The sequence below is a fragment of the Lemur catta genome, chromosome 19 (genome assembly GCF_020740605.2).
Source record: "Lemur catta isolate mLemCat1 chromosome 19, mLemCat1.pri, whole genome shotgun sequence".
In the NCBI taxonomy this organism is placed as follows: domain Eukaryota; kingdom Metazoa; phylum Chordata; class Mammalia; order Primates; family Lemuridae; genus Lemur; species Lemur catta.
In genome coordinates this window covers 23,806,668-23,819,092 of record NC_059146.1, presented here as the reverse complement: position 1 = coordinate 23,819,092, position 12,425 = coordinate 23,806,668, and the positions used below count along the sequence as shown (strand labels likewise).

At 54.0% G+C, this 12,425-nt stretch overlaps 2 protein-coding genes across 2 annotated transcripts; one reads left to right on the top strand and one right to left on the bottom strand.

Moving 5' to 3' along the window:
• The first annotated feature begins 4,687 nt into the window (after nucleotides 1–4,687).
• Nucleotides 4,688–8,112, top strand: LIN7B (lin-7 homolog B, crumbs cell polarity complex component). The gene is made up of 6 exons (XM_045531199.1): nucleotides 4,688–4,762; nucleotides 5,188–5,306; nucleotides 5,549–5,620; nucleotides 6,234–6,443; nucleotides 7,513–7,676; nucleotides 8,003–8,112. The coding sequence occupies exons 1-6, from the start codon at nucleotides 4,726–4,728 to the stop codon at nucleotides 8,022–8,024; spliced, it is 624 nt and encodes a 207-aa protein (XP_045387155.1). The 5' UTR covers nucleotides 4,688–4,725; the 3' UTR covers nucleotides 8,025–8,112.
• Nucleotides 8,113–8,278: 166 nt separating this feature from the next.
• Nucleotides 8,279–8,661, bottom strand: C19H19orf73 (chromosome 19 C19orf73 homolog). Its single transcript, XM_045531844.1, is given in 3 exon segments — nucleotides 8,279–8,432; nucleotides 8,434–8,613; nucleotides 8,615–8,661. Coding segments are annotated over 3 exon segments (381 nt in total).
• Nucleotides 8,662–12,425: the final 3,764 nt, after the last annotated feature.

Genomic DNA, 12,425 nt, shown 5'->3' with positions numbered 1-12,425 from the left:
TCTTTTTTTCCCTTTGAGACAGGGTCTCACTGTGTCGCCAGGCTGGAGTGCAGTGGTGTGATCATAGCTCATTTGCAGCCTTGGACTTCTGGGCTCAAGCATTGCTCCTGCCTCAGCCTTCCAAGTAGTTAGGACTATAGGAGCCAGCAAGTGGTGGCTAATTAGCTAAAAAGCTAATTTTTAAATTTTTTGTAGAGACAGGGTCTGGCTGTATTACCCAGGCTGGTCTCAAATTCCTGGCCTCAAGCGATCCTCCCACCTTGGCCTCCCACAGTGCTGGGTTTGTAGGTATGAACCATCCCACCCAGCTGTCACCTGACTTTTGATGACCCTACTTTGTTTTCCAGGGGATGCCTAGAATCTGAGCTTTAGGACCTAAGGCTTAGGCTATGCCCAATATACCAGAGCTGTTTAAGATGTGGTAAGAAAGCCCTCTGAGTGTCCCCGGTCCTGTGCTTTCATCCTCTTCTTTAACCTCTTCCACACATTCCTTGGGGCTATTCATACTACCACCTGTCTTGGTGGAGGAGTGGATTATAGAAGGGGACCAGATTACTTGGGAAACTGCAAGTTTGAGTGTTTGTAAGGGAAGCTATTATCTGTAGGGGAGCAGGACACAGGAAATGTAGAATGTGCAGCTTGTGGGAGGGAATGGGCAGAGCAAGAAGGCTAGGCAGGCTTAGGGCAGGGGGGTGGCTTCCCATTGCTTTGTGGCAGACACTTTGACTTAATACTTACTAGTGAAAGTAGAAGAATAACAAGCAGAAACGGAAGAGCATCTACCAGGAATTGAGATGTCAGCAAGTTTCTGGAGAGAAGATGAAAGATGGTGAGAACACATCAGTCTAGTGAGCTTGGAGAAGGAAGCCAGTTGGCCCTGCAGAACTGTAGAGAGTGTCGAGGCTACAACTCCAGGAGTACAAAGGCCTCCCTTTCAGCACTCAGGATGCCTAGGAGGTGAGCTTTCACTACCTGGGCAAATACAAGACCTGCTTTTGTCTTAGAAGTTTCTCAGCCTGAAGGCAAACTTGGTCTGTTAACCCAGAGGCAGTCTGTGACTGACCCCACAGGATTCTAGTCTGTTTTTTAATGGTCTTAGTCTGCCGAAACGACCAAGATACCCAGATGTTTCAGAAAAAAGCCAAGAGATGACAGGATAAATAGAAAAACTGATCCTGAAAGGAACAGTTTAGTAATAAAAGAACTTAATACCTCTAATTAGCATATTCTCATAGATATCTCAGATGCTGTAACTAGACTTCTGGTATTGGCTAGGAAGAACCCATTTTGGACTAACAGCAGAGACCACTTACAATAATATCAGAGGAAATATGTAAAAACAGAACTTACGAAAGCTGCTGGGGAGCAACCAGTATAGACCAGACTTGAAAAGGGGTATGATCCCTAAGGGAAGGAAAGCACACAGAGGTACACTTTGTATTTACCCTTGCTTTTTCCTTGAGCACATTTAGCAATTTAGCATGGGGAATAGACCGTTGGAAAGGGCAGTCTGCACTGGGCAGAGTTCACAGAGGTTCAACCAGGCAGCTGGGGCTTGAAGGCAAAATTCCCAGGTAGAAGGGCATTGAGCTCCCAGATCTACATGCAACCCTCCCTTGAGGCATTTGCCAACTCCTAAGGTGCTCATCGTCATTGCAAGACCCTCAAGAAACTCATCAGAATGCAATAACTTGGAGGCTAAAGAGCTAAGCAGAGATTTCAGCAGCCATGCTGTTCTGGGAGAGACAGGCTCAAGGCCCGCCTCCAGTTCAAGGCCCACTATGGTGGAACGGCCCTGCTTGAGTGCTCAGAGTGACACAACTAAACTTAGGTCAGGCTAAGAAAGCCTAAAACAAGACCTCATCAGGATTTGGGCAGTCTGCCAGCCAGAAGAAAACCCGCTTTGGAGGAAGGTAGCACTCAGAGCCTCTACACATACTGTGTTTATACTCAGCATCCACTCAAAAATTGCCAGGCATGTTAGAGAGGACTTAAATGGCTGAAAACCAAGAGGAAAAAAATATCTAATGGAAACAGACCCAGAGGTGGTCCCGATGTTTTAGTTACCAAACTGAAATAACTATGACATGTTTACAAAATAAGGAAAAGATGGAGAATTTTAACAGATCTGGCTCTAAAAAATGGAAAGTCTAGAACTGGGAAACAATATCCAAAACTAAGAATTCAGTAGTTGAGGAGATACTAGATAACCTGAAGTCTTATAAACACCAGAAATGCTAGGAAAGATAGACTTGGACAAACTAGCAAAAGTAAGAGGTAACTCACAACCTTCTTAGAAAGTTAGCTGTAGCCCCACTGCACTGAAATGAAGGATTTAAAAGGGGCATTGATCCAATTCAGGAGAGCAGTGGAGGGAAGTCCCAGGACGGCAGTTGCTAGAGTGCAGTTGGTCCAGATTGGCATGAGTGAACTGAGGTTTCCAAGAAATTTTGGGATAAAAAGATTCAATAAAATAGTTGTTTTGGAGACCTTGAAAGAAATTGAGTCTGCAGCTGTACCACCCTGATCTCACTCATCTGAAAGAGATTGAGAACGTGGAGAAAGAAAGAAAACAAGGCTGGGCACGGTGGCTCACACCTGTAATCCTAGCACTCTGGGAGGCTGAGGTGGGTGGATCGCTTGAGCTCAGGAGTTCAAGACCAGCCTTAGCAACAGTGAGACCCCATCTCTACTAAAAATATAAAAATCAGCCGGGAGTTGTGGCATGCACCTGTAGTCCCAGCTACTCAGGAGGCTGGGGCAGGAGGATCGCTTGAGCCCAGAAGTTTGAGGTTGCTGTGTCATGGCACTCAGGGTAACAGTCTGTCTCAAAAAAAAAAAAGAAAGAAAGAAAGAAAAGAAAACAAAGGTACACAAAAGCCACAGAAAAAGCAAAAAGCTATTCAAGAAAGGAGAGGCAATCACAAAACACCACTTGGGCTCTGCAGTAAACAACAGGTAGACAACATGTGAGCACTTTATTGATTGAACTAAAAGCTGCTGTCATAAAACTATGGGTACAGAGGAGAAAGGTGGGTAAAGCAGAAAATCAATGTGTAATCTATTACATCTAAATTGATAAATCAAGAACTAGCACGTTATTTAGACACAGAAGCAGCTCTCAGACTAAACATCTATAAGTCGTCGCCTCGTGAAGTGGGCAGAGTTAGGACAAATACAGGGGCTGGTGCTTTTCATTGTTAGCCCTTCTATGTCACTGCATTTTGTGTTTAACCTGGTGAAGGCATTACTTTTTGTTAAAGAAGAAGGGAGAGGGCTAGACAAAGCGGCTTTAGTCCCCCGACTTTGAGCAAGCTCTTTTCCAGATTGCAGATCCCCATCCTGCTCACCCAGAGGATGGAGGGGTGACAGCCAGGCCTCTCAAAGTCTTGTCCACATTTCCTGCATTCCCCGCATGTCCGCAGCCTCTCTAGAGCATTTCACACCACTGACCACTTCCTCTTTTTAAAACCATTCTCTTCTCTTGGTTTCTTCCACCTGGGTTTCCTCTTACCTACCTTTCTGGCCGTTCTATGCCGCCTTCCTGACTTTAAGTGTTTTAGAGACCAATCCTAGGCCCTCTTTATTCTATTCTCTCTTACCCCCGGCATTCTCATCCACTCCTGTGGTTTTACCTGCCACCTATGCCCAGATTCTCAAAACTGCCTGCAGGGCCAGATGGCTCTTCTGAGCCCTAGACTTAGATATCCTCTCCCCTTGGACACTGCACAGGCTTCTCACATTCAAAATATCCAATATCCCTCTCCAGCACGGATCAGCTTAACAAATGGCACCAGAGCACCTTAATACTCCCATTCCCCTGCACCTCCCATCCCCATATACAGCTAAGCACCAAGACTTGCCCTGGCACTTTTCACATCTGTCCACCCACCCTCCAGGCCTCGGCCCTGGTGCCGGCCACGGGGATTGCTGCGCTAGCTGGGCCTGCTGCACCCATCCAATGCAGTCCACAGTGGCCAGCAGTCATCTTAAAATACAAATTTGAATGTCACATTTTACTCTTAGGAGTTGGCATGATGTCCAAAATCCTCAACAAGCATGTGCCAACACGCAAGGCCAGGCATAAACTATCCTGCCAGCCTTTCCACCTTCATCATAAATCAGTCCCAACTCTGCTCTCCAGACACGTGGGCTCCTTCTGCCTGTTGGCGGTGACCCGTGACCCACGCTCCACGTTTTGATATTACCTTCCAGGACTGCAATGTCCCTCCTCCAGGACTTCCTCCATCCAGGTCATCACCTCCCCAGTCTCAGCTCTTATCACGGAAGTTGGTTGTCTGCTCCAGACTGGAAGTTCCATTCGGGCGGTGGGCTTGTCTGCTCTGCTCACCCTCACGTCCGTCGCCTCGGGCTCTGAAGATATTTTACATGCTTTTATTGAGTGAATGTGGGGAAAGGATCAAGTGGGGATAGACAAGTGTGGCGGGCACGACAAAAAGAGGTGCAGACAAGGATTCTGAAAGGGACAGACAGACTGAGCCTGCAACAGGAGGGGTCGCAAACAGGACAGACCGGCCGGGGCGGAGGGCAGGGCAGCCGGGCGCGCGCGACAGCGGGTCGGGGCAACAGCGGCGCCTGGGAGCGCAGCTCCTGCCAGGCGGCGCCTCCGCAGGGGGCGCCCGTCGTCTGGGGCGTGGCCTCGCGCAGCCCCGCCCTCCTCGCCGGCGACGGGGCAGGCGGGCGGCTGGCAGTGGTGGCACCGACATGGCTGCGCTGGTGGAGCCTCTGGGGCTGGAGCGGGGTAAGCGCGCGCCAGGGGGCCCTGCCCACCAAGCCGTGGCCTGAGTCCCCGAGTCCCGGCCCCCGCTCCGCCCCGGGCCAGGCCGGCGCGGGTGGGCGGACTTATCCGGAGGGGGTGGGCGGGGCGGGCGCTCTCTGGGTGTGGGAGGGTCCGTGGGCGAGCAGTGTGTGTGTCTGTGTGTGTGTTTGTGTATGTGCGTGCGTGCGCGCGCGCGCGCGATCCTGGGGACTGCCACCCGGCTGGCCGAAGTCTCTCCCTTGCCACCGTTGACTCTGCGGGTTGTCCGACTGTGCTTCGTTGTCCTTCTTGGGGTCTGTCTGAGCTTGCCCTTACTCCATCTCTCGCCGCTCCTCTCGGTGGTTCTCTGCGTCTCGGTGTCTGACTCTGCGTGTCTGTGCGCTCCCGCCCCCGCCCCCGCCCCGCAGACGTGTCCCGGGCCGTGGAGCTCCTCGAGCGGCTCCAGCGCAGCGGGGAGCTGCCCCCGCAGAAGCTGCAGGCCCTCCAGCGAGTCCTGCAGAGCCGCTTCTGCTCCGCCATCCGAGAGGTGAGAGTCGCACGCTGGCGGTCGCCCGAGCCCCGGGGACTATGCCTCCTAGCAGCTTCTGTGGCGGCCCACCTCGGTGCCCGCGCTTCAGGTTCTTTGGGAGTTGTAGTTTCCTTGGCTCTGGTTGCGCGAGCGGGGCGGCTCCTTGGATGGTAGGGGAGAGGGTCTCTGGGGACCTGGACTCCTGTGTCTAGGGCAGCAGGGGGCTGGCGGCTCCCTAATGCTGGTGCGTGCCCACCCAGGTGTACGAGCAGCTGTATGACACCCTGGACATCACCGGCAGCGCTGAGATCCGGGCCCATGCCACAGCCAAGGTGGGCACCTCTGCCCCACCGCTCTTGCGTCCACTGAACTGCCTGGTCTAGCCCAGTATCTTAATGCCAGGCATTCCCATTTCCTTCTTCGTGGTTTTTGCCAAATCTATGTACCATCCTTAACTGTTATTAAATAACGGCACCTTTTTAACTTAAATGTCATATAAAGGCATCTTCAGCAACTACAGATGGAAACCAGTATGGCATTCCCGGCTAGAAGATAACCCTCAACATCTGTACAATGAAAACAAGGGAAGTCACGGAACACTGACATATTACTGAACTACAGTTAGACGCCACTTCTTGTTGCTGACTGGAAGCTCCCTACAGGCTTTGTTTTCTTCTGTAGAAAAGCAAGGTTGGCCAGTGTTGGGTATTGATGCCACACTCACGCCAAATGGAGATTTTCTTTTTGGCATGGCAGAAGCACACACAGGGAACCGAAAGGACACACAGTCATTGTAGGAGTAATCTTGTGTTGAGTCATGGCACGTGTCTTGTGCTTGGGGGTAGCAATCTGACCTAAATCGCTCTTCCTGGCCTAGATTGCCCACCCCAGCCTGCATGCCCACCATGGAGGGACCCTCACCTCCTGACGCTTTCTCTCTCCTAGGCCACAGTGGCCGCCTTCACGGCCAGTGAGGGCCATGCACATCCCAGGGTAGTGGAGCTGCCCAAGACAGACGAGGGCCTGGGCTTCAACATCATGGGTGGCAAAGAGCAGAACTCGCCCATCTACATCTCCCGGGTCATCCCAGGGGGCGTGGCTGACCGCCATGGAGGCCTCAAGCGAGGGGACCAACTGCTGTCCGTGAACGGTGTGGTAAGCAGAGGGCTGAGGCTGGGATGAGGGTACAGTCTATCCAAGGTAGCATAGTCCCTGCTTTTGACATTCATTCAACATGCACTGATTGAGCACTGCCTCTGTGGCCAGCCCCGTGATGGGCAATGCTGCAGACCCTGAGAGAAGTTGCCCTCAGCTCCCACACTCAAGATTTTTCCTCGCTAGTAAGTAAGGTTGACCCTGACTGAAACAGTCCTACTTCCAGAGACATAATAATGAGGAAGCACAAAGCATTGTGAGAGCCCAGATGTGGCACCAGGCCAGTGTAGCTGTAGGAAGTTTTTGCAGAGTAAGGAACATTCAGGCTGGGTGTTGAAGGATGAGTAGGAGTTCTTCAAGCAAACAAGGTGAATGCTGAGGGTGTTGTAGGTAAGGATTCTGACTTGACTCTCCTCTGAGCTGAAGCGAAAGGGCTCAGTTCTAAGGGAGGTCTGTGGCATGCAGGTAATTAAAATCATTGTGGTTCAAGTAGATGGAGGCATAACTAGATGGGTACTTGGGGTTAGCCATGCATGGCTTGAGTGCCAGCCTGAGAAGCTGGGACTTTGTCCCATGGGTGCTGGGGAGCCATGGGAGGGCTGTGAGTGAGTGAGGGCTAAGCTCAGCTTGCAAGTATAGAAAGACCTGTCTGGGATTTTATGAGAGATGAACTGAGGGGAGAGGTGGGAGGTCAGAGGCCAGGGAGGAGGCCAGGGTAAGAGTCCAGAGGGGAGAGGACAAGGCCTGAGTTGGGGCCAGAGCTATGGGGACAAAGAAGAGGGAGTCAGGGCAAGAGGGTATTAGTGGGCTATGGGGAAGGGGCAACAAAGATGGGCCTGGACATCCGTCTAGTGACTGAGGGAACATGGGACTGAACCTGACACAGGAAACCTGCAAGGTTTTCGAGGAGGGCACTGAGGCAAGAGCTAATGACTCGCCCACCAGGAGGACATGAGGCCTTGGCATCTCAGGGCTGGCACCAGGCTCACCAGCAGTTGGTCCCATTTCCTGGTGGGGGCTGGGTGAGGGCAGCAGGCCCTAGCCCAGCTGTCTGTGTTGGGCCCCGCAGAGTGTTGAGGGTGAGCAGCACGAGAAGGCCGTGGAGCTGCTGAAGGCGGCCCAGGGCTCGGTGAAGCTGGTGGTGCGTTACACGCCTCGAGTGCTGGAGGAGATGGAGGCCCGATTTGAGAAGATGCGCTCTGCCCGCCGGCGCCAGCAGCACCAGAGCTACTCGTGAGCCCCTTGGTGACCAGTGTCCTGGGGACCCCACTGCCTACCTTTCACCCCGGACTCCCAATCCAGGCCAACGATTCCTGGAATTGCGTCCCCAGCCCTGGTCCCTCTCCTCTGGGATCCTGACCCTTTACCCAGGCTGCCACCCCAGGTCATTCTGACCGAAGCCCCCTAGCTCCCTCCCGTCCCAAGATCTGAACCTACTCTGGCTGGAATCCCTCAACCCAATTCCCTGGGCCCTTGCTTCTAGAACCCCAGTCCTGGCTCTCGCATGCTCCCCAGGGCCCCTCCCTGAGCATGGCTTCCCTCTCTTCATCCCCTTGCAGGTCCTTGGAGTCTCGAGGCTGAAACCACAGATCTGGACCCTCCCCTTCGCCCTCTCTCCTGTACAGTATTTATTGTCACTGGCTCCTTATTTAAAGATCTATGACCCTCACTGCGTGTCTGTGTGTCTGTCCTGCATCCTCGGGTTAGAGTGTCTTGAGGTGTGCGGAGGGAGAGGAACTGAGGTCAGACCAAGCCCTGAAGAACCCCTTTTTCAGAGTCTGAGAGCAGAGGTAGAGACCTCTCCCCAGGTCTGAAGGCGGAGGCGAGCCGGCTTCCTAGGGACAAGTATGAGGGCGGAGGCTGGGACCCAGTCTGGATCTGAGTGTGGGGGACAGAATTGAAGACAACGCCCCAGACCCTTAAGTCTTAGGGCGAAGGCCAAGCCCCTTCCTCCGGAGTCCTGAAACCTCACAGGAGCCAGTGGGCGGCGTGTGTGGGCGGGGCGGAGCGAACCATCAGCCGCGTCCGCTGGGGGAACCCTGCAGGCCGCACTACCGTCTGCGTGGGAGTCGCGGGTGGGGGTGCCGCGTGCAGTTCCCGAGGCGGGCGCAGGGGTGCAGAATAAGGTGCACTCGCCCACCGGTGGGCACTCGACTTCCCAACCAGAGCGGTCGTTACGGGAGCTGCCCCCGCCTTAAAATCCAACCTTTATCCCCATCCCGCTGCCCGCCCGGCTTTCGTGTCCTGTGCAGCGCGAGAGCCGGCGCGCGCCACTGCCGGGATCCGGGGTCGCGACTCGCGTTCCACGCCGCGCGCTACTCGCTCCAGGTGACATCATCCCCCTGCCGAGCTCCGCCTCCCGCCCCAGCCGCCTGACGCCGCGCGCCTATAGGCCGACGCGCCTTACGCCCCGCCTCCCGCTCTCCGCCCGCGCGGCCCCTCCCGGCCCGTGCGGAGGCGGGGTCTAGTCGCCGGCCGGCGCCGACACCGCCTCCCATTGGCCACTCAGCACCGTCTGTCAGTCTCCTGTTAAAGGGGCCACGACCGCCCGGGTGCTGTGGGGGGGAGGGGGAGGGAGGAGGAATTTTTGGGGGGGGAAGGTGGGATTTGGGGGCGCTGGTGGGCACCCCTGGATCTGGCGGCTGCGGCCTCGCGGGGGGAGGCTGAACGGTGACAGGGGCAGGGGACTATTTTAAGGGGTAGAGGGCTGTGAGACCGTGACAGGGAGGGGGGTCCCCAGCCGCCCAAGCCGGAGCGAGAGACGCGGAGCCCGCGCGAGCGGCGGAGACAGGGCTCCGGAGCTACAGATCCGGGCCCCGGCGGTCGCCAGGGGCCCCGCCCGGTCCCCCCACCCCACCCCACGTCCCTCCTGCAGCCCAGCTCCTCCCGCAGCCGCCGCGGACCAGGTAGGTAAGAGCCCGGCCCGGCCCGCCTGGCAGCGCCCACCCCGGGGACCCCTCGGCGAGCCTCCCCCGCCTCCCCAAGATACTGGATTCTCTTCCTCATCCCTGGGGACCCCAGAGCCCAGATTTCACAGCTCAACCCCAAAGACTCAGGCATGCCCCTCCCAGCGCCCAGAGTCCCCAACCGAACCCTAGAATCCCAGGCGTACCGCCGCCTTGCGCCTCCTCCAGGGCCCAGGAGCCTGGATTTCCCAGTTCAGCCCCGGGCCCCCCTCTGAACCCAGATGCCCCTTCTTGGCCCAGTCCTGGGAGCTCCAGACACCCGCACGGCCGTGTCAGACTCCCCCGGCCACAGCCGGCTGCCCCCCGTCGCGTCCGCATCGTCCCCCATTCGCGCACCCTGTCTGCCGGTCTTCAGCCTTCGGCTTCAACAGCCGGTCGCGTCCCTCGGTCCAGGCCGGCTGGGCGGCCGCCCTGGACACAGGCCCGCTCCGGAGCTGTCCATGGTCAGCGCACTCGGCAGGCTCGCCTCCCCCACCTCATGCTGCAGCCGCCAGGGACGGGGCGCAGGCGGCGCGGGGATCCCCCCCGCCGCGCCTTTGACCCGGGGATACCCGGGCCCTCCCCGACCCGGGCGTCCCGGTCGCCCTCACCGTTCCGCAGGCCAGGCTGTTGGCCCGGTCCTCGGCACCTCAGGTTTTTGGGACTCCAGCTGCTTCCTGAGATGCCAGGGCTTCTGTATTTTCCTTCCCTATCCACCTTAGGGACCTTGGCACCCGAGCATCCAGCTCCCACCCTGTTCTGGAAGCTTGTCAGTGTTCACTCCGTCTGCCAGACCCAGCTGATAGTCCTCACCCCTTCAGGACCTAGGAGTCCAGTTTCCCAGCCCTTGCCCCTTCAGAACCCGGTTCAACAGCCCCTGTGCCCCTCAGACAAATATACTAAGCTTCCTGTCACCCCAACCTCTGCTCCCTTAGGGACTCAAGCGCCATGGCTCTCTTCCTTTCTTCCAGAAAGCAATTATTAATGCAATTCTTTGATTTCTGTCCATTCTCCCCCTTGGAGACCTAGATGTCTTGTCCCCAGTCCTGCATCCCCTCTGGGGCCCAGGAGTTCAGACCCAGGTTCCGTACTGCCCACCGAGGCTACTTGCCCCAGCCCTCCCTCCAAACAAGAACTCAGGTTCTAAGCTTCTAACCTCCCATCCTTTACCTACATAAGGATATGGGGTCCAGGCCCCCAGCCCTGCAGCTCCCCCAGATATCAAGCTCCTCAGCTTTCACTTTTAGGGACCCAGATTCTCACAGCCTCGTGACCACCCCCATCAACTTCACATCTCCTGTGGCCTTGGCAAACCCCTGCCTCGTTCCCTTATTATCTCAGGTGCTGGGCTTCAGGATTCTCTTCTCTACTCTTTCCCCTAAGACCCAGTTTCTTGAGATGTTTCCAGTACGCCATTGCCTCCTGAGGGCCACTCATGGGTCCCATTTTCCAAAAACATTCTTTCAGGCTGAACAGCCAAACACACATCACTTCCTCTAGATGTGTTCTGTGACCTAGGCTCATTAGGTGATCTAGAACCTACCCACTGTCTTCCATATTTCTAATTGCACATGTGCCCTTGCATTGCTCCATGTTCTAGATTCCTTCTAAATTCTAGAACATTCCCCAGTTGACTTCTCTGTGCTGTCTTCATTCAAAGTATGGTCTGAGTTCTAGGCTAGATGCTAAATTTGAGACATGTCTTTTCTCATTTATCTTTTCAAATATCTAGATAACATCCTCTAGCCAAATTCTCATCTCACCCTCTCGTCGGCCATGTTCCAAATTTCTAGCAACCAGTCCTTACTTCTTTTCTGCTCAATTTTCATTTTATGCACGTTCTAGGTTCCAGCCACGTTGTTCTAGATTTCATTCTCTTCCCAGGGTTATTCTAACTTAAAAAATGTATGTGTTCCAAGTATGTGCTCTAGCCTTTTTCCAATTTGTACTATTAATTCTAGAATGCACTTCCCTGGTTTAGGTTCCATCTAATTTCACATTCTGAAATCTAGGAGATTCCCACTGAAGTGTCCTACATTACATTTTCTTCCTCAGGTTCTAGGTTCTAGGCCCACTCCTTCCCACCTTCTCTGTCCATCTTTCCTCTAGTGCATCCTTAGTTTAGAACTTTTCCCCTGGTGAATTGTGGGCTTTCTCCTCCATCTGCCACTTGGCATTCTAACTATGTTCTAGGTTCTCCTCTTCTGGAGTGTTCAGCCTAGAAATGTTCTTATTTCCAGAACACCTACTCCTCCTCCTTTGACAGCTCATTCTTTAGTCCAGAAAATTCTCAATGCTCAACATGCATCCTTTTGCAGTTTCCTCCAGACACTTCTAAGTTTTAGGCAAACTTCTTGCTACTTTCCAGGTTTTTCTTCCCCTCCAGAGCATGTTCTGAATTCTAGAACACATCTTTTGCTTTCGGAGTTCTAGCATTATCTAGACACATGATAAAACCAAGAATGTGACGCGTGTTATATTGTGTGTTATACCGTCATCCCTAGTATGTTCTGAGTTCTAGATTATATCTCCTGACTACATTTGTTATGTATTCCATTTGGTATGCTCTTAGGCTGCTCTCTGGGTTTGGGATCCTAGGGTGACCCAGACACTGTTATTGGGTTGCTCTTGGCTGGTTCTAAGTTGTAGGTTCCAGCCCTCAGTTCTAGAAAATGCCCCTCTGCTTAGCCCTATGTGCAGTTCTTACCCCAAGCATACTGTAAATATGGAAGCATATGTCTTCTCTGCACTCTGTACTGTGTCTTCGTGCCAGTAGCTTTCTATAGTCTATGTGTTTTATTTCCTTCTCCGTGACTTTAAGGTTCTAAAGCAGCCTCCCTAAAACATCCTGTGTCGCTGTGGGTTTTAGATATCATGTTGGTTTTTGGCCTAAGACTGGCCTGCCCTCTTATAAATATTTTCCTGAATCTGGACTCTGAGTGCTGAGATTCACTTGTCTAAATTCTCAGATACAGCACTTCTGAGACCCAAGGGTACAGGCACCAAGCTGCCTCTTCTCCCAGTCCCAGGGCTCTCA

Coding starts and splice junctions, on each gene's coding strand:
- LIN7B (XM_045531199.1), top strand. CDS start 4,726: ATGGCTGCGCTGGTGGAGCCTCTGGGGCTGGAGCGGG. Junction 5,307..5,548: donor TCTGCTCCGCCATCCGAGAG/GTGAGAGTCGCA, acceptor GTGCCCACCCAG/GTGTACGAGCAGCTGTATGA. Junction 5,621..6,233: donor GGGCCCATGCCACAGCCAAG/GTGGGCACCTCT, acceptor TCTCTCTCCTAG/GCCACAGTGGCCGCCTTCAC.